General features: G+C 41.8%; 1 protein-coding gene across 2 annotated transcripts in view; it reads right to left on the bottom strand.

Moving 5' to 3' along the window:
• Window positions 1–21,021, bottom strand: part of itpr3 (inositol 1,4,5-trisphosphate receptor, type 3) — an 841,532-nt gene that overhangs the window by 305,430 nt on the left and 515,081 nt on the right. The window contains exons 24-27 of one of the 2 annotated variants that reach the window (XM_077515178.1): window positions 8,125–8,160; window positions 7,754–7,874; window positions 7,599–7,653; window positions 7,343–7,508 (exon numbers count right to left, since the gene is read on the bottom strand). In XM_077515178.1, coding sequence (XP_077371304.1) covers window positions 7,343–7,508; window positions 7,599–7,653; window positions 7,754–7,874; window positions 8,125–8,160 — 378 coding nt within the window. The remainder of the gene's footprint in view (window positions 1–7,342; window positions 7,509–7,598; window positions 7,654–7,753; window positions 7,875–8,124; window positions 8,161–21,021) is intronic. The other variant, XM_077515179.1, reaches the window with a different exon arrangement.

Raw genomic sequence — 21,021 nt, 5'->3', positions numbered from 1 at the left:
TGTACAAAATACCGTATGTGGGGTATTTTTTTGTTTTGCCTCAAGGGCGAGGTGGCGCTGCATATATAACTGAATGTTGTCATAGAGATACCTTCAGGCCTTGACGATAAACATACATGTCAAGTTTGGGATTTTTTGGAGCATGTATCGGGGAGTTATTAAGCATATCCTTTTTCAGTGCGAAACACAAATTTTGATGCCCCGCGCTCATCATATAGTATTTCCAAAAGTCAAGATTTTTCCGTCTGTTGTTGGCTCAGGTCTTGGCATGGTCCAGGTCAAGTCATAAGTCAGTCGGATAAAACATGTAGGAGAAGTGGGCAAAAGTATGCCCCCTGAAAATGTGCAAAAATCGTCAAAAATGGGACATTCAAAAATTCGTACCTCACTTCCTGTTCATTTTAGCATATGGGTCCAAGAGACTTTTTTGTAGGTCTTTGGCTCCGTCATACACGTAAAAATTTTCGTAGATCTTGCTTAAACGTAGAATCGGGGCTGCTTCGTTAAAAATTTCTAGGGGGCGCTATTGAGTCATTTTTGTAAAAATAGTACAATCAACAATAAAATATTGTTCATTTTACCAGGCCAGATGTGTGTGCCAAGTTTCATGAGTTTCTGCGCATGTTTAGACCCTCAAAACTAGCGTTGTTTTCTTGGCGAACAGTGCTTAGCCACGCCCACAGCGATTCGCGAAAACTCACAAACTTCGTGTTGTGACATCATGAAGGCCGAAACCCTCATCTGAGCAAATATGAGGTTGGTCCAGTTAACGTGTTTGGAGAAAAATGTACAAGAAAATTCGTAAGAAAAAAAATTGCCACTAGGTGGCGCTATCAGTAAGATGAAATATAAGTTCGTAGATGTCTTTAGGGCTGGACTCTCATCAAATGTGTGAAATTTTGAGAAGATAGGATCATCTCGGTCAAGTTCATGCAGCTTTTATTGTCACGAAAAATTTTCGGACTTTGCGTCACCGTAGCGGCCACGCCCTTTGGCGAAAAGTTACAATATTCGGTGTGGGGCATGATCAACATCTTAAGGCTTTTCTGACCAATTTTCAACTGGATCCCTTCAACGAGCTCGGCACAGTAGCTAAAAACGTAAAGTATGACATTTATTGTTACCACTAGGTGGCGCTATATGTATAACTGAATTTTATCATATAGATGCTTTCAGGCCGTGACTATTACGTTGCCTGAGAAGTTTGAGATTTTTTGGAGCTTGAACATGGGAGTTATCACACTTAGAATGAGTTGACATTTTTTGTACAAAATACCGTATGTGGGGTATTTTTTTTTCACGCCTGAAGGGCTAGGTGGCGCTGCATATATAACTGAATTTTGTCATAGAGATACCTTCAGGCTTTGACTATAAACATACATGTCAAGTTTGGGATTTTTTGGAGCATGTACCGGGGAGTTATTAAGCATATCCTTTTTCAGTGCGAAACACAAAATTTGATGCCCCGCCCTCATCATATAGTATTTCCAAAAGTCAAGATTTTTCTGCCTGTAGTTGGCTCAGGTCTTGACATGGTCCAGGTCAAGTCTAAAGTCAGTCGGATGAAATGTGTAGGAGAAGTGGGCAAAAGTATGCCCCCTGAAAATGTGCAAAAATCGTCAAAAATGGGACATTCAAAAATTCATAGCTCACTTCCTGTTCATTTTAGCACATGGGTCCAAGAGACTTTTTTGTAGGTCATGGACTCCCTCATACACCTAAAAATTTTCGTAGATCTTGCTTAAACGTACAATCGGGGCTGCTTCGTTAAAAATTTCTAGGGGGCGCTATTGAGTCATTTTTGTAAAAATAGGACAATACATGATAAAATATTGCTCATTTTGCCAGGCCAGATGTGTGTGCCAAGTTTCATGAGTTTCTGCGCATGTTTAGACCATCAAAACTAGCGTTGTTTTCTTGGTGAACAGTGCTTAGCCACGCCCACAGCGATTCGCGAAAACTCACAAACTTCGTGTTGTGACATCATGAAGGCCGAAACCCCCATCTGAGCAAATATGAGGTTGGTCCAGTTAACGTGTTTGGAGAAAAATGTACAAGAAAATTCGTAAGAAAAAAAATTGCCACTAGGTGGCGCTATCAGTTAGATGAAATATAAGTTCGTAGATGTCTTTAGGGCTGGACTCTCATCAAATGTGTGAAATTTTGAGAAGATAGGATCATCTCGGTCAAGTTCATGCAGCTTTTATTGTCACGAAAAATCTTCAGACTTTGCGTCACCGTAGCGGCCACGCCCTTTGGCGAAAAGTTACAATATTCGGTGTGGGGCATCATCAACATCTTAAGGCTTTTCTGACCAATTTTCAACTGGATCCCTTCAACGAGCTCAGCACAGTAGCTAAAAACGTAAAGTATGACATTTATTGTAACCACTAGGTGGCGCTATATGTATAACTGAATTTTTTCATATAGGTGTTTTCAGGCCGTGACTATTACGTTGCCTGAGAAGTTTGAGATTTTTTGGAGCTTGTACATGGGAGTTATTCAGCATTTGCTCTTTCTGGACAAATGAAATTTTAAAGGCAATATTTGATGCCCCGCCCCCGTCATATAGTATTTCGAAAACGCAAGATTTTTTGCCTAGTTTTTCTCTTAAGTCTTGAGATGATAAATGCCAAGTTTAAAGTCAATGGGATGAAAAATGTTTGCATAGGGGGAAAAAGCATGACCACAGTGAATGTGCCAAAATAGGCCAAAATTGGACATTAAAAAATTCATAGCTCACTTCCTGTACATTTTAGGAAATGGCTTCCACTGACTTTTTTGTGCGTCTCGTAGTGCTACACGTGCCTGCCATTTTTCGTAGCTCTAGCTCAAACGGACCGGGATTGGTTTTTATTTTTCTACGCTAGGTGGCGCTATAGAGTCGCGTTGTTATGACAACTACATAATATCAAATTTTTCGCCGGGCCCGAAGAGACTGCAAAGTTTGGTGAGTTTTCGTAAATGTTTAGGCCCTCAAAAATGCGATCGTTTACGGAGAAGAAGAAGAAGAAGAATAATAATAATTCTTACAAAAACAAGAGGGACCTCGCAGCGGTCGCTGCTCGGGCCCTAATAATAATAATAATAATAATAATAATAATAATAATAATAATAATAATAATTTTTACAAAAACAATAGGGACCTCGCAGCGGTCGCTGCTCGGGCCCTAATAATAATAATAATAATAATTTTTACAAAAACAATAGGGACCTCGCAGCGGTCGCTGCTCGGGCCCTAATAATAATAATAATAATAATAATAATAATTTTTACAAAAACAATAGGGACCTCGCAGCGGTCGCTGCTCGGGCCCTAATAATGCATACAATTACTCCCCTCCCCAATTCCTTTTCATTGGGTGTCACACACAAACCTTTGCTATTAAGATTTTCTGCTTTGAATGACAAGTTCATAGTATGACCTTATCAAAAAATGTCCTGATGTATACATTATTGTATAGATTTATGTCTCAATAATGAAACCATTCTTACTTTTTTACAACTGCTGTAAAGCATTAACCTTTTATTTTGTATATTTTTATCTTGTGCTATTTTCACAAGTCTTGGGACTTACTGGGCTAACCTGGGACCTCGGGGGATTGCATTTCGTGCCATGTCATGTGGAAAAAAAATCCTTGGAAGTTTGTGTAGCGATAATTGGGTCATCGTTTGCGATAATAATAATTTGAACGTCACTTGAGGAAGTCGTAATTCCCTCAGCCACCTGTAGGGGCACCACATTTGCTTTTGCTTACAATTTAGAGAAAACAAACGAATAAAATCCAAATTCTCATTTATTTACTCATAAACTTAAGTCACTACACTCAATGTTCATGGTCCTTTGAATTAATGAAATAATTTATAATCCACTCAAACTCACAAGTGACTTAGAAGTAGAATTAATAAAACATGAATTTATTCACTACTGTTTCACATACAGTCAAAACAATGTCTACCAAACTATCCTACTGAAAGAAGAAAGGACATAAAAGAAAGTTGATAAAAAAGGAAAGAAACACAATCTAACAAGTTTTTTGACTTGCCAAATCTTTAGATTGAATTGAAATGTACGTTGCATCAGTCATATGTTTGAATTTGCCATAGTTGTTGCATTACATCAGCTGTGAAGTGGGTTCCCTTGTCCAAGTTGACCCGCAAGGGCAACCGAAAACGAGAGAACACATGATTCATCAGCAGGTATGCAGTGGTGTGCGTGGTGTCGTTTGGAGCAGGCAGGCATGATACCCACTTGGTGAACGCGCACACCACTGTGAGAAAGTATTTATTCCCTCTCAGCGATCTGACCAGTCGCCCCACCCAATCAATTTGGAGATTAGACCATAGGAAGGTGACTCCTTTCTGTTGGAGTGGTGCTCGGTGACTCGGGTTTGCTGGTTGAAATTGGCAGCAAACCAGGCATCCTTTAATGTAGGTTGCCATGCCGTTATGCATGCGGGGCCAGTACACAACCTGCTGTAGTGCGGGAACAGTGGCCTTGAATGCGCAGTGACCTGCATAAGGCGCGTCATGGGCGTATGTTAGCAAGACCCCCCTTTGGCTCTGTGGAACTACCAACCGCAGGACGGGCGGACTCAAACCAGAAGGCCCTTAACCAGATGCAGCCTTTTCAGCATGGAGAGCAAGTTGGCTTGGGGTACACTGGAAACGTCCAGAACCCCAAAGCTACATCAATGCTGGTGAAGAATTTGGCACCTCAAAACTTGGAAAGTCCCTGTTCAAGTTGTGTCATGGGCCATAACGAAAGAGGGACCTTCTGGTTCAGTTTGCGATAGTCAATGGTGGGCCTCCATGTGTCGCTTGGTTTTAAGACCGGCCACAAGGAAGCCGAGTAGGTGATGTTACAGGGGCGAATGATGCCCTTTTCCAGCATAGTGTCGATAGTCTACACTAGTTCATAGGAGTCTTGTACTAGTGCACAAAAGTTGGAGGAGCCCTGGACTGCGTAGGGATGCGGACCACCTGAAGGTCCGTCAACACACAGTCCAAGGAGTACTTGGCAAAAGAGGGTGTGAATTTCATTAACATGGTGCACAAGTGTTCGCGGTTCTGATCGGATCGCAGCACATCAGCGTGGCGCAGGACTTCTTGGAGGTGCGCCTTGAACTCTGGGTATGGTTGGAGGTCCCCATTCGGGGTCACGGTTGGCTGAGGTGTCTCTGCGTTTCCTGAGGAAGAGCTAGCGGGCAGGGCATTGGGGGCAACATGCTCAATGCGTAAATCACCAGTTGTTGGTCTATCCCCAGGTCTACTCGGACTATGTCTTCGTCATTGGTGGGACCGGTAGGGTTGATTGACCGTGACGATTTGTGATCGCCTGGTGAGTCTTCGGCTGTTGGTGTCTTCAGTCAAGAACAAGTCCAACTGGAATGTTGGAATGTGTCCAACCACGGGCACCGTTAGAGTGAAGTCATGGAATTCGGACTGCATGAGTAGGCCCAGACAGACCGCTTTTGGTAAGCGAATATCGTGAGACATGGGGTTGTGAACCAAGATCAGAGTGGTGAGGGAGTGGCCTCCAAGAACAACGGTAGGTTCATGAATTCCGGTGAGGGTTTAAAGAAAGAGAAGCAAGCATTCAAGAACTGGTTCGCTCGTGCCACCAAGTGGATCGGAATTTTGATCGTGGTCACCGGGGCGACCACTTCGTCTTCGTTCATGACTTCGCAAGCGTCTGGGATGGTCTGTCTGGACTTCATGTTGGGAAGACTGGGAACACATTCAAGAGTTTCAGAGTTGGTAAGGGACCACAGTACATTGATGATGGTGTTTACCTGGACAGCAAGAAAATCTGCACCCACCGAAAGCATGCAAGGCAGGAAGTAGTGGGTCAGTGAGTCCTGATTCCACTGAAGATTTAAGGTGCACACGCCCTCTGCGGGGATGGTAAGAGGAGGTTCTGTTTTTGAACGGAAACCAGCAAGACTTTGAGATGATAAGAATGTTCGGGTCGTGATCCCGTAAATCGTCAGCGACCGCTACAGAAATGGCTGACTTATCAGCCCACAAGGCGAGGACAGCGTCAAAAACAAGTGTACCTTGCACCTGGATGCCCCCAATGATGTGAAGGGCGTACCCTGCATCAGGCGGTGGCGGGTTAAGGTCACAAAGGAAGGTGTCGTGGCTTCTCAGCCAGTCCTTCGAAGTGCCTTTGAATGTGTCATGTCCCAGATCGCTGTGGGCCGCCTGCTTCCCCGTGGGGTGGCTGCGCCTGAGTCACAGTGCAGCCTGGTCAGTAAGAAGCGGGACCGACTCAATGGGTCCCACATAGACTGGATGGATGAATTCCATGGGACCAACAGACCAATGGACTCCAGCTCTGTGTTAGTAGGTGAGAAAGCGCTAAAAGTAAGTTGGCAACGCTGTAGGCAGAGTGGTTGGTCATTCGCTGGCGACGCGGAGTTGTTCAAACACCATAGACACATATTGGCCTTACTGTGTCGGTGTAGAGTAACAACTGTGATCTGTTCTAAAAATAGCTCACCAGTAAAGGGACACTGACTTGCTGAAGAAGAATTAAAAGGAAAAAAGTCAATTTTAGACATTAGACTTTAGACGTACACGTTTCTTAATTTATCAAATATACTATATTTTGCATTAAAAAGTAATGGAATGTGTTGAATTAAACAAAGAGCTGTTTTTATTTACTCAAATATAACAAAAAAAAGGACAAAAATAGTAGCATAAATGGACCCAAATAAAAAAATGCGATAGTGAACTGCAGTGTTTTTCGAAACCTCAAGATTGTTTCCCCAGTTCTTGTCGCAGGTCTTGAGATGATACCTGGACCTTTTTGTACATCTTGGGGTGCTACATGTGCCTGACAATTTTCATATCTCTCATTAAATATGCCGGGGGGTACTGTGGAGCCATGTTGTTATGACTTCATAATGTATTTGCTGGGCCAGAACAGTGTGCAAAGTTTGGTGAGTTTTCGTAATTGTTTAGGTCCCCAGAAATTGATTTCAGAGAGTAATAATACTAATTTCTACAGAAATAATAGCAACCTCGCAGCGGTTGCATCAATTTCTTTCAAAGTGTTTTGATGTCTGATGGGCATTTGTATCCTTTGTTTCCCTCTCTGACATGAGGCACACATATACTCCCACATTGCCTCTCCCTCTGCCTCCTACTCCACCTCCACCATCTCCTCATCTTGGGGCTTGTGTAGTTAGCCAACTCAAAACAGACAGGTTTGGTAAAAATTATACTTAACTTTGTAATGCTGTTAAAAATATTATGTGACTATTGCCCGACATTCCTTAAAAACACACAAAAAAAAAATGCAATATAGTGGTTCGGGCAGTGGTGTATAGGGTGACCTGTTTGAAGGTTTGCAGCACTTCCTGCCTCTGGCTGAAGTGTCTGAAGAGCAGCTGTAGAGCTCCAGACACCAACGGCGGGTACTCGTGCATAGTGAGGTGAATCAAGACACGCAGGAACATGCGGCCGCCTTCGTCATCAACCTCCAGAATGCTGTTTCCCTTCCTATGCACGCACACACACACGCACGCACGCACACCCACAGTCAGTCAGTTACAAGTCACACATTTAAAGTTATAGCACTCTATGACATACCCCACTCCAAACATAGCCTCAGCCTGCTCTCCAATGTGCTGTAGGTTGATGGTGGCTGCAGGAACAGACAATCGTTAGCATGACACTTGTAACCGGCATTGCCGCACTCCCTGAACTCCCGCTGCACCCTGCCTCCCTCGTGAGTGGACATGGACCTGCATGCTCTAAACTGGTGGTGGCATCAGCATCGGCCAGCGGGTAGACGTCCACAAATTCCTTCTTGAATACGGACAGCAGGAAGGACAGACGGTAGTCCAGACGCACATTCAGGATGAACTGACAAAGACAAGACCACACCCATGCCAGACAGATACAATTAGCCTATCTCAAAATTTTAGGAACCAGTGAGGAATATTATGCCATCACTTGAACCATAATTTGATGTTGAAGAAAATGTTCAAATTTCCTCAGTTACAATCACACTAATTTTAATACAAAGCAAAACAATTCTTGCTACCCTTGAAAGGTGTCCCAGTAAATAAATTATTATTAAGTTACTAATATGTCACAATGCTTCAATACTTACTGGCAAACAATGCCTCTCATCTGAAGTCACCCAACACTAAAAAAAGATCATAAATAAGATATTGAACCAACTTGTGATTTCAAATTGAATTGTTGACCAACTTTAAAAAAAAAATCGCTTCAATGGGGTACCGCACAAATGCTATTTTTAGACCGTAAGACCACGTGACTTCAGCAGTTTGAACCGGAAGGTCAAAAAGAAGCTTACAAATTGTCGAGTCATGCAAATAGTGTTTGTTCTGTTCTCGTTTATCTCTGAAAAAAAAAATGGAGCCCCTCTCTGGAGCCAGGCCTGGAGGTGGGGCTTGTTGACAAGCGCCTGGTGGCCAGGCCTGTACCCATGGGGCCGGACACAGCCTGTAAAGGCACCATGGGTCCCCCTAACCATGAGCTCACCACCTCTGGGAGGGACCAAAGGGGTTAAGTGCAAAGTGGGCTAGGCGGCACCCAAGGGCAAGAAGTTGGGCTGAGCCATATGGCCCAAAATACATATCATGGTATAAACTGCATCCCTTCATGGTAACGGTATATATCATGGTATAGGATTAAGTGTTTTGTTTTGTTTTTGTTTTTTAATAAATAATTTGCTTACTGGTTTACATCGTCATTTATAGAAGCTAAATGGATTAAAAAGCAATGACAGAATAAATTTACTTTGGATAACATTTCTGCGCAAAACTCAAATCAAAATTAAAAGTCAGCACTCTGGTGCAAAATACTGCAAATAAAAAATATTGCTGATACTGTATTTTAAATTAAACCGTACAACGGCTTAGAGCAAATATTCACTTGAGGATTACAAGGACATGCACAAGTGGCCATTGTAAACAGCATATGTCTAGGTTTTATAAAACACAAGTCATCTTTATTTATACTGTATAGCGCTTTCAAACAGCCTGAGCTTTCAAAAAGCGTTTTACAGAAACACAACATAAAACAAACATAACTGTAGCGAAAATGGGTTGTCGTTTTGTTCGAATTAATAATTTGGAGGCAAGTTGTAATTACCTCAGTAACCTCTAGGGGCACCACCTTAACTTTGCTTTAGGCACAAACAACGACAAAATCTTTTATCAGTCATTCATAATCTGAAGTCACTACACTCGATATTTATGGTTCTTTGTACTAAAAAAAGAGAACAATAACCCACTCAAAAACAGATGACTAAGGCGGAATAGTGCTTATAAAAACATGCATTTATTCACGTTCGTTGCACGACAGAATCAAAACACTGCCTAACTGTCCTACCGTAAGAAGAAAAGAAATAAAATGAAGCTAATGTAAATAGGAAAGGAATACGAACTAATGAGGAAACAGGAAAGGAGAAATTTAACTTGCCAGATCTTTGGTATGTTTGAAGTGTAAGTTGCACACAGTGGTATGCCGAATTGGTAATCAAAGCGTGCACTTACGATTTCGGCGTTGCGCCAAGCGAACAGAAAGAAAGAAAATGGGTGGGGAATCAATGTTCGTTCACAAAGGCAAGAAAAATCAACAGGTATTCCACAGGTAGGCGAGGAAAGGCGCCGCTCGGTGCTCCAAGGCGGCGAGGTTTGTGGACTCGATTCCTGATCGGTCGGTGAGAATTTTAGCCAGAGTGTTTCTGCTCGGGCGCGGCTGGAGGGTGCTGAAAGACGAGTCTCAGCTGTCCAACCCCAAGTGTTGTAGCTCGGGTCCACTGCATGCCTGCGTCCCGGGGGGAGGCAAGCCGTTGGAGGAGCTTGCACCGTGGCGGGCGCCAGTGAAGAGCAGGTGAGGTGCGGTGCGTTTTTGACACCCGGACTTGGAGTGTGTCCGTGAGTCGTGGCGCACGCTGCAAGGGTCCCACTGTGTTTGCAGGGTGACACGGGGTCACGGATCTCGTTGGCGACGTGCAGTCACCGAGGGTGGAGAAAAAACAAAAAAAAAAAAAAAAAAAAAAAAAAAAAGGGAAAAAATAAAAAAAGGATAAGCAAAGCAAAAAGTTTCTTTGGGGTCAGCATCCGGTGTTGGTGACGTGCGGTGGAGGTGCCTGCTCTGGTTGCAACTGGTCACTGAGAGAACAAAGGGCCACGTGTTGGGAGAAACGCGGGCATAGCACCGGAGAGTCTTTTGCAAGTTTTTGGAATGGAGAGTCCGGAGCAGGAGAGGTGCAAGAGAGAAGAGCAAGATGAAGAGGGGGCCTCGCTTCGGCTGTTTTAAAGTCTTTTGGGCGGGGCTGGGGGTGGTAGGAACAATCTCTTCTTTTCACTCAACGCAGACTTTAAAGGGGCACGAAGCAGGATTCAGAATTTTTGCACATTTACGACCCCTCTAGCGAAACGTGGAATGGACCCCAGCGACGTGCACACGGCCAGGGGCGTGCGCGACTTCTCGGGCACGAGCAAACCTCCAAGTTAATCGTACAAATGTAAACACTGAGCACAACACCTTTTTCATAGGCTTAATAATGTTATGGAGGTAAGAAACATATTAATTAGAGCTGTCAAACGATGAAATTTTTTAATCAGATTAATCACATCGGAGAATTTTGATTTTATTCATGATTAATCCCTGACTTAAAAAAGCTTTTTTTCACCAACATTTTTGCCCGCTGCACACGCTCCTCTTGCTTTTTCTAATCAATTAATTATTTGCATAATTTAAAATGGGAAAAAAATTACCTACAGTTATGTTTATTGCTCAAACTCCAACAGCTACCTTTAATGTAACCATCCGTTGTTGGCTAAAAAGGATCATCTGCGGTCAAAATTAATAGTGTGATTAATTTGTGGTAATAAAATGATTAATGCGATAATCTTTTGTGATTAATTAATTAGTTAACGCTTTAACTTTGACAGCACTAGTATTAATCTTCAAGTTACTTTGTATGTGAAAGTCATTTTGAGTGACAAAAGCTTACGTAACTCGAAAATGCCATTTCTGGAGAAATGGCGTGTGAAGGCTGGAGAGCTGAATGAATACCTGTGGAATGATTTGGAATAATGTTGAATGATGTTGAATGATACTGAATGATATTGAATGTTGTTGAATGATATTGAATGGTGTTAAATGGAAAGTGTAGAATGTGGGAATAATCGGCTACGAAATCGGAAATTGTGAATTTTGGAAATGAAAAGCTGGAAGAGCTCATGGCCTGAATTACTGGAATATATTGAAGTTGGAATGAAGTAAATTGGATGAATAATGTGGAAGTAAATGGCAAATGTATAATGTGGGAATAATCGGCTACGAAATCGGAAATTGTGAATTTTGGAACTGAAAACCTGGAATAGCTCATAGTTTGAATTACTGGAATGTACTGAAGTTGGAATGAAGTAAATCGGATGAATAATGTAGAAGTAAATAGAAAGTGTAGAATGTGGGAATAATCGGCTACGAAATCGGAAATTGTGAATTTAGGAACTGAAAAGCTGGAATAGCTCATAGCATGAATTACTGGAATGTACTGAAGTTGGAATGAAGAAAATCGGAAGAATAATGTGGAAGTAAATAGAAAGTGTAGAATGTGGGAATAATCGGCTACAAAATTGGAAATTGTGAATTTAGGAACTGAAAAGCTGGAATAGCTCATAGCATGAATTACTGGAATGTACTGAAGTTGGAATGAAGTAAATCGGATGAATAATGTGGAAGTAAATGGAAAATGCATAATGTGGGAATAATCGGCTACGAAATCGGAAATTGTGAATTTTGGAACTGAAAAGCTGGATTAGCTCATAGCATGAAATACTGGAATGTACTGAAGTTGGAATGAAGTAAATCAGATGAATAATGTGGAAGTAAATAGAAAGTGTAGAATGTGGGAATAATCGGCTACAAAATCGGAAATTGTGAATTTTGGAACTGAAAAGCTGGAATAGCTCATAGCATGAATGACTGGAATGTACTGAAGTTGGAATGAAGTAAATCGTATGAATGTGGAAGTAAAGGGAAAGTGTAGAATGTGGGAATAATCGGCTACAAAATTGGAAATTGTGAATTTTGGAACTGAAAAGCTGGAATAGCTCATAGCATGAATTACTGGAATGTACTGAAGTTGGAATGAAGTCAATCGGATGAATAACGTGGAAGTAAATGGAAAATGTAGAATGTGGGAATAATCGACAACGAAATCGGAAATTGTGAATTTTGGAACTAAAAAGCTGGAAGAGCTCACGGCTTGAATTACTGGAATATATTGAAGTTGGAATGAAGTAAATCGGATGAATAATGTGGAAGTAAATGGAAAATGTATAATGTGGGAATAATCGACTACGCAATCGGAAATTGTGAATTTTGGAACTCATAAGATGGAAGAGCTCATTGTGTGAATTACTGGAATATATATTGAAGTTGGAATGAAGTGAATCGGATGAATATTGTGGAAGTAAATGTGAAATGTAGAATCTCCATTCTCCAAAATGTAGAATGTGGGAATAATCGGCTATGAAATCGAAAATTGTACATTTTGGAACTGAAAAGCAGGAATCGCTCAGAGCATGAAATACTGGAATGTACTGAAGTTGGAATGAAGTAAATAAGATGAATAATGCGGAAGTAAATGGAAAATGTATAATGTGGGAATAATCGGCTACGAAATCGAAAATTGTAAAATTTGGAACGGAAAAGCAGGAATCGCTCATAGAATGAATTACTGGAATGTACTGAAGTTGGAATGAAGTGAATCGGATGAATAATGTGGAAGTAAATGTGAAATGTAGAATCTCCAAAATGTTGAATGTGGGAATAATCGGCAACGAAATCGGAAATTGTGAATTTTGGAACTGAAAAGCAGGAATCGCTCAGAGCATGAAATACTGGAATGTACTAAAGTTGGAATGAAGTAAATCAGATGAATAATGCGGAAGTAAATGGAAAATGTATAATGTGGGAATAATCGGCTACGAAATTGGAAATTGTGAATTTTGGACCTGAAAAGCTGGAATCGCTCATAGCATGAAATACTGGAATGTAGTGAAGTTGGAATGAAGTGAATCGAATGAATAATGTGGAAGTAAATGTGAAATGTAGAATCTCCCATTAAGAATAATGGGGAAAAATCGGGTACGAAATCGGGAATTGTGGGTAAGGCGTGAATCGGACGAATAATAAAAATACAAGCACGCGTCGCGTGAATTTTCGAAATAGTTTGAAATTGGAATGGCGAAAATCGGATGAATTATGTGGAAGTAGTTACACGTCAAAAAAGTGGGCGGAATAAGAAGAAGAAGAAGAAGAAGAAGAAGAAGAAGAAGAAGAAAGAATGAATAACATATGTGTGAAGGCCACCAGCCTTCACACAATTACAACCTTCCAACCGTAAACAGTACATCCCGTGAATCCAATGACATTGAGCATGGCAGTGCATTGCTAATATGCCCAAATGCGGAGACATTAGTAAGCGACCGTGTGTTAGTTTTATTCTGCATAGACCCTAAAATAGACCCTATCGTTTTTTCGTGACGAAGTCTTATCTTTTTAGTAAAAAGGCAGCAAGCTGTGGGTCCCGTTTCATCCCCAGGATAGCTCTTAGCTCTCTCAACCTGACGAACGCTGCTCATATATTTATCCGCGTCCTCCCGTGACGCTGGTTTGAAAGTTTTTTTTACTTCTCTCTGTCTTCCGTGGAATCTCCATTAAGGACTGAGACGTATCGGGTGCAGGTCTCTTTAAATCCAATTTGAACTAGAGCTGCGAGCAGCTATAAAGGGCCCTCGCAGCTATCAGATAGGTCTGATGCCAGTGAACATTTTGAGTGGTGGAAAGTAAAAGAATATTCATAAATGACTTAGTTATCACACTGAGAATGAGTTTACAATTTTTGTAAAAATACCGTAAGTGGGGTATTTTTTTTTTCTGCCTCAAGGGCTAGGTGGCGCTGCATATATAACTGAATGTTGTCATAGAGATACCTTCAGGCCTTGACTATAAACATACATGTCAAGTTTGGGATTTTTTGGAGCATGTACCGGGGAGTGATTAAGCATATCCTTTTCCAGTGCGAAACACAGATTTTGATGCCCCGCCATCATCATATAGTATTTCGAAAAGTCAAGATTTTTCCCCTTGTCGTTGGCTCAGTTCTTGACATGGTCCAGGTCAAGTCTTAACTCAGTCGGATGAAACGTGTACGAGAAGTGGGCAAAAGTATGCCCCCTGTAAATGTGCAAAAATCGTCAAAAATGGGACATTCAAAAATTCGTAGCTCACTTCCTGTTTATTTTAGCATATGGGTCCAAGAGACTTTTTTTGTAGGTCTTGGGCTCCCTCATACACCGAAGAATTTCCAAAGATCTTGCTTAAACGTACAACCGGGGCTGCTTCGTTAAAGATTTAGAGGGGGCGCTATTGAGTCATTTTTGTAAAACTAGCACAATCAACAATAAAATAATGCTCATTTTACCAGGCCAGATGTGTGTGCCAAGTTTCATGAGTTTCTGTGCATGTTTAGACCCTCAAAACTGGCGTTGTTTTCTTGGCAAACAGCGCTTAGCCACGGCCACAGCAATTCGCGAAAACTCACAAACTTCGTGTTGTGACATCATGTAGGCCAAAACCCTCATCTGAGCAAATATGAGGTAGGTCCAGTTAACGTGTTTAGAGAAAAACATAGAAGAAAATTCGTAAGAAAAAAAAATTGCCACTAGGTGGCACTATCAGTAAGATGAAATATAAGTTCGTAGATGTCTTTAGGGCTGGACTCTCATCAAATGTGTGAAATTTTGAGAAGATAGGATAATCTCGGTCAAGTTAATGCAGCTTTTATTGTCACGAAAAATCTTCAGACTGTGCAGCACCGTAGTGGCCACGCCCTTTGGCGAAAAGTTACAATATTCGGTGTGGGGCATGATCAACATCTTAAGGCTTTTCTGACCAATTTTCAACTGGATCCCTTCAACGAGCTCAGCACAGTAGCTAAAAACGTAAAGTATGACATTTATTGCTCCCACTAGGTGGCGCTATATGTATAACTGAATTTTATCATATAGATGTTTTCAGGCCGTGACTATTACGTTGCCTGAGAAGTTTGAGATTTTTTGGAGCTTGAACATGGGAGTTATTAAGCATTTGCTCTTTCTGGACAAATGAAATTTTAAAGGTAATATTTGATGCCCCGCCCCCGTCATATAGTATTTCGTAAAGGCAAGATTTTTTACCCAGTTGTTCTCTCAGTTCTTGAGATGATAAATGCCAAGTTTGAAGTCAACTGGATGAAAAATGTTTGCAAAGGGGGAAAAAGCATGACCACAGTGAATGTGCCAAAATAGGCCAAAATTGGACATTAAAAAAATTCATAGCTCACTTTCTGTACATTTTAGCTACATGGTCCCAATAGACTTTTTTGTGCGTCTCGGGGTGCTACACGTGCCTGCCAATTTTCTTTGCTCGAGCTCAAACGTGCCGGGCTTGGTTTTTATTTTTTCTACGCTAGGGGGCGCTATAGAGTCGCGTTGTTATGACGACTTCATGATATCAAATTTTTCGCCGGGCCTGATGAGTGTGCAAAGTTCGGTGAGTTTTCGTAAATGTTTAGGTACCCAAAATCGCGATCGTTTGCGGAGAATAAAGAAGAAGAAGAAGAAGAAGAAGAAGAAGAAGAAGAAGAAGAAGAAGAAGAAGAAGAAGAAGAAGAAGAAGAAGAAGAATTTTTACAAAAACAATTGGGACCTCGCAGCGATCGCTGCTCGGGCCCTAATAATAATCCATCCATCCATCCATTTTCTTGACCGCTTATTCCTCACAAGGATCACGCGGGGGGTGCTGGCGCCTATCTCAGCTGGCTCTGGGCAATAGGCGGGGGACACCCTGGATTGGTTGCCAGCAAATCGCAGGGCACACAGAGACGAACACGCATCCACACTCACAAGCACACCTAGGGACAATTTGGAGCGGCCGATTAACCTGCCATGCATGTCTTTGGGATATGGGAGGAGACCGGAGTACCCGGAGAAGACTATCAATTGTTATTGTATAAACGTGTCAAATTGCTTGGCTTAGGTCCATGAGGATAATTCCGATTGTCCCCACTTGAGGGCGATCTTACGCTATCTAAATGTTCCAAGAGTGAACCTGGTGACTGACTCATGACAAGTCAGCAACCAGATTTCGCTTTGTAGTTGATAAGAGCGTAGTAAAAATTGTTATTGTCAACGCGCAGTCCTGTTGTGTGTAAATCCCTGATTGAGTTGCACACTTTCACGGGATACCATTCCAAAAGTTGGTGTTATGGAAAAGAAGTCAGACGCTCATGCTTTAAAGTTAAGTTATTTCATGGCTCTTGGACATGATTTTTATTTGACACCTTCAATGATCGAAACGTTGGAATTCTTTGTGTGTCACTGTGGGCAGCCTTCACTTTGGAATGTCAATGAATATAATGAATGAAATTGTGTGTCATTAGCATCAGATCACCCCCCCCCCCCCCCCCCACACACACACACACACACACACACACACGCACACACACGTTGCACAGCAGTGTTCAGAGCAAACTATGAGGCAGTGATTCAGAGAAATAACTTTCCCAATGGATCAGGACCCTTTCTCCTGTTAACCATGGGTTGGATATTCTTGAAGGGCAAGTTATCATCACATGGATGTCCCTGAAACCAGCGCCATTCTCCTGACACTGAGACGTTTATTGCACAGATCTGTGTCAAGGCCTCATTATACTTTTGCAGGAGGTGACAGTGGCTCAGTGCGTTTGCCTTCTTACTTGTGAGCAATACACATCACAATACACATCAGGTTGTTTGGAAAATGTGCTGCAGTTACACTTCAAGTCGGGGTGTTGCTATGGCTGCTATTGGCTAGGATGCCACAGAGTGGAGATTCCTCTATATTTTATGGCCAATTCAGGAAGTTGTTTTTCGAACAAAGCCGGGGGGAGAGTTGGCTCCTCACCATGGCAATTATTTAATGCCAATTTGTAACGGTTACTGTCGGGCGTAACTCGCAAAAACAACACTCTCTGTGCTTACACATACATCCACGCAATCACACAAAAACTCTCTCCGCGTGAATAGTGAAGTGAATAGTGAGCTCTAGGCTTGGGTAGGCAGGCAGTCGTAAATTGAAACATACACACCAATTACAAATTTGTGTGTCGGCAGGCGAGTGTACAACATATACTAGGGTGACCCCATTTTAATCGGGAAAAAAAAAAAAAAAGACACTTAGGCCCAACTAATATACTTAAAAATGATACTGTTTACTCCAAGATGCTATACAAACTATTTTAATGCATGCCTCCTCTGTATTGTTAGAAACAAAAATTACTTGACAAAAGTGATAATGACAGACACAATGTTTTAAGCGCATTTTTTGCTCCGCAAACAAAGTGGGATGAGCGAGGTTTGTGCCCTTCGCCTCCCGTGGCGTGAGGCAGCTCATCACTTCACCACTCAGCTAAAACTCTGGGCCACCGTTGCAGCCGAGGACAATATTCGAACGCTAACTGGTGTACACCAATGTGGGTCTGCCCGTCGCGATAAACACGGTGCAGTGCACTCCGCCTCCTATATGCCGCACAACAAAAACCGGACAATTTCATTCATTAAAAGATGACGTTTTTTCTCAAAAGAATTTGTTCTTATTTTGATTTTTTGTAGACACTTGTACCCCTTATATCATAAGGAATGTGTCTAATTTCAAACGACTTCTGAGTACTGTGGCAGAGTAAATTATTCTAAACTTTGTACATTATTTGTGCTATTTTAAACTCAACCAAGTAATAACATTTCATTGTATTTAATTTGATAAATAATGGATGTGTTGATTATGTATATTTTGATCGATTAATAATTCTTATGGCTCTCTTTTGTAATTTGAAAGCAGAGTTGGTATTTGTTTTATATTCATTTCCCCAGATTTCCACACAATAGGTCAGATATGGTCATAATAATGAACTGTATAACGTATATAATGATTTCATGTTTAAGACACTGCGATTGGCTGGCAACCAGTCCAATGATATTGGGCTATAGTTATTGAACGTGTCTTTCTCCACTTTTATAAATAGGAATAACTTTAGCTATCTTAATTTTTGATAGAAATATACCAGTTTTAAATGACAAATTGCAAATATATGTAAAAGGTTGTACAATATATTCTATAATACTTTTTACTAATGTTATATCAATGTTAAGACAGTCAGTGGACTTTTTATTTTTTTTATGTTTTTACAACATGTAATACTTCTATATCATTAACATCATTAAGAAACATTGTGGATGAATTATTTACAATGTACTTATCTATTTCATGTTTGTTTCTTGGCTCTGGGATTTTGTTTGCCAAGTTGCTGCCCACGTTAACTAAATATTCATTAAAATTATTGGCTGTCAGAAATTTCATCAATTACAATGTTATCTTTTATAAAATATTGTAGATAATTTGTTTTTGTAGAACTGTTTTTAATTACATGATTTAGTATTTTCCATATTTCTTGTGTATTGCTTTTATTCTGCTCTAATTATGCATGGTAGTGATCTTTCTTACTTGTTCGTATAATATTTAATAGTTTATTTTTATAGATCTTACTTACTTTGTTTCAGCTTCCACAGTTGTTAATTTAATAAATCTTTTGTATCAAATACTTCTCTTTTTACATGCATTCTGTCATGGTGGGGGTGTAGTGGATGGACCCAGAGGCGGAGAAACCAGGCATGAAGAGGACTGACGGTAACTAGAATAACTTTATTGACAGGCTGAAACGTGGATAGACTTGGCGTGACGAACGGGGGCAGAACTGGCATGACGAACATGGACTGACTTGGCATGCACTGATGCGGAGACTTGGCGTGGCGTGGATGACTCGGAAGACTTGGCGTGGCGTGGGTGACTCGGAAGACTTGGCGTGGCGTGGGTGACTCGGAAGACTTGGAGTGGCGTGGGTGACTCGGAAGACTTGGCGTGGCGTGGGTGACTCGGAAGACTTGGCGTGGCGTGGGTGACTCGGAAGACTTGGAGCGGCGTGGATGACTCGGAAGACTTGGCGTGGCATGGATGACTTGGATACAACATACAACATACAACATACAACAACCAGACAAGACAAAAGCAATTCACTAACAAAAGGACAACATGCAATGTATAATGCTCCCACAACGTGTGCAACAAAACCCACTCCCTAAATACACACACTAACGAGCAACTAACACCACAGAGCTGGGAAACGCAGCAGGCAGGGGGAACCAATTAGCAACACACACCGGGAAGGGAAGACACACGCAGGTGGACAAGGTTAACACTGACGACACTAGGGGAGACAAAACTGGGCAACAGACAACATAAACACCCAAAACTAAACAAAACCTCAACCAACCAAAACACATTCTCTATCCCCTTCATCATCCATGCCTTATTTGGACCTTTATACTTTCTTGTAATTTGGATTAATGGACAATTTTTATTGTATAAAGAGATAATGGTTAACTGAAATTAGCTGGCTCCCTTCTGAGTGGAACGAAATCCTCTTTCTAACCATGGCTGATGGTTGATTACACTTTGCACTGGAGCTGATTTAAAAGCTTAGAAAAGCTTGGGCGTTTTTGTTTTTTTTGTCGCTGGATCTCCAGGACGTGATGCTATGCTCACACCAGCGAGACGAGATACCTTGTACAAGTAACAGCAAAGATAAAACTTGTTTTCATATAATTGACGTGTTTTTTTTTAAATGTAATTTAATTTAATTTTATTTTATACACACGCCATTCTATACTGAGCACATGTGGAACTAAGCGAAGTCTGTGTGTGTGCAGTTGGAGTGGACGGTCATTATATATGTCATGGTTCGGTTCTCAGCCCTGTTGTGCTTTTTCTTTCAGTGCCTGCAACGGGGGGGGCGTTCCCCAGCTCCGCACCTGCAGCGCATTGACAATCAAGACTTTAAAAGGACTCCGAGCAGCACAGCAAGCCGTCGGATTATTATTTGCTCACTAGTGTGTCCAAGTGTTCTCCGCGTTTCCAAGTTTTGGTAAAGTCATAGAATCTGTTTTCGTCCTCGATTTACTCTGTATTCACGTGTGTATATCCGCGTCGCTTTCTGTTGTTTACTCTGCTTTTTTGATTGTTTCCGCATTCCATTTCGAGTAGTCCTTGCCGGGTGCAAGTGTTTTGTGTTTGTTATTCTGTCCTTGCCTTTTGCAAGTGTTTTTTGTTACATTCGTGTTCCTTGCCGTTGCAAGTGTTTTATGTTACATTCGCGTTCCTTGCCGGTTGCAAGTGTTATGTATTACATTCGTGCTCCTTGCCTTTTGCAAGTGTTTTTTGTTAAATTCGTGTTCCTTGCCTTTTGCAAGTGTTTTCTGTTTCCTTCGGGTTCCTTGCTGTGTGCAAGTGATTATTGTGATCCGCGTTATCTTGCCTGCGAGCAAGATTTGCTTCTTCGGTTGATCAAAAGAATAAACCGTGATTGTTTTCCTTCTCTGAGCCTGCCTTTCTGGGATCCGTTTTTCTTCGACTCAGCCGAGTCGTGTCAGAATAATCCGACCATGGATCCCGCAGACTCAGAAAGGGTGAGACGGGCGTTGGCCAACAGGGACAACGGGTTGGGCAAACCGAGACCACCTTGGCCGGTCTTCAAGAGGTGGTGGGCAGGCTTGCTCATCGTTGTGAGGAGATGTTCGGGAGGCTCGAGCACCTCAGTTCCCGCGGAGTGCAGAACCCGGAACTTCCGCGTTCGGACACTGCCATTTCGGCGCTCCCGGTTACGCATAGAGAACCCGTTTTGCCCCACCCGTCACGCTACGATGGACATCCTGGAGGTTGCGGTCAGTTTTTACATCAGTGTTCACTAATTTTTGACCAGCAACCATTTACTTACGCTCGAGATCAGTCCAAAGTAGCGTTCGTTATGAGCCTCCTGACTGGTCAAGCCGCTACCTGGGCTATGGTGGTGAGCAACGCGCGACCAGACCTTCGGTCTTCTTTTCCC

Source organism: Festucalex cinctus, chromosome 2, assembly GCF_051991245.1.
Source record: "Festucalex cinctus isolate MCC-2025b chromosome 2, RoL_Fcin_1.0, whole genome shotgun sequence".
NCBI classification, from domain to species: domain Eukaryota; kingdom Metazoa; phylum Chordata; class Actinopteri; order Syngnathiformes; family Syngnathidae; genus Festucalex; species Festucalex cinctus.
Note: the sequence above shows the minus strand (reverse complement) of the source record. Positions and strands in the feature narration are given on the sequence as shown.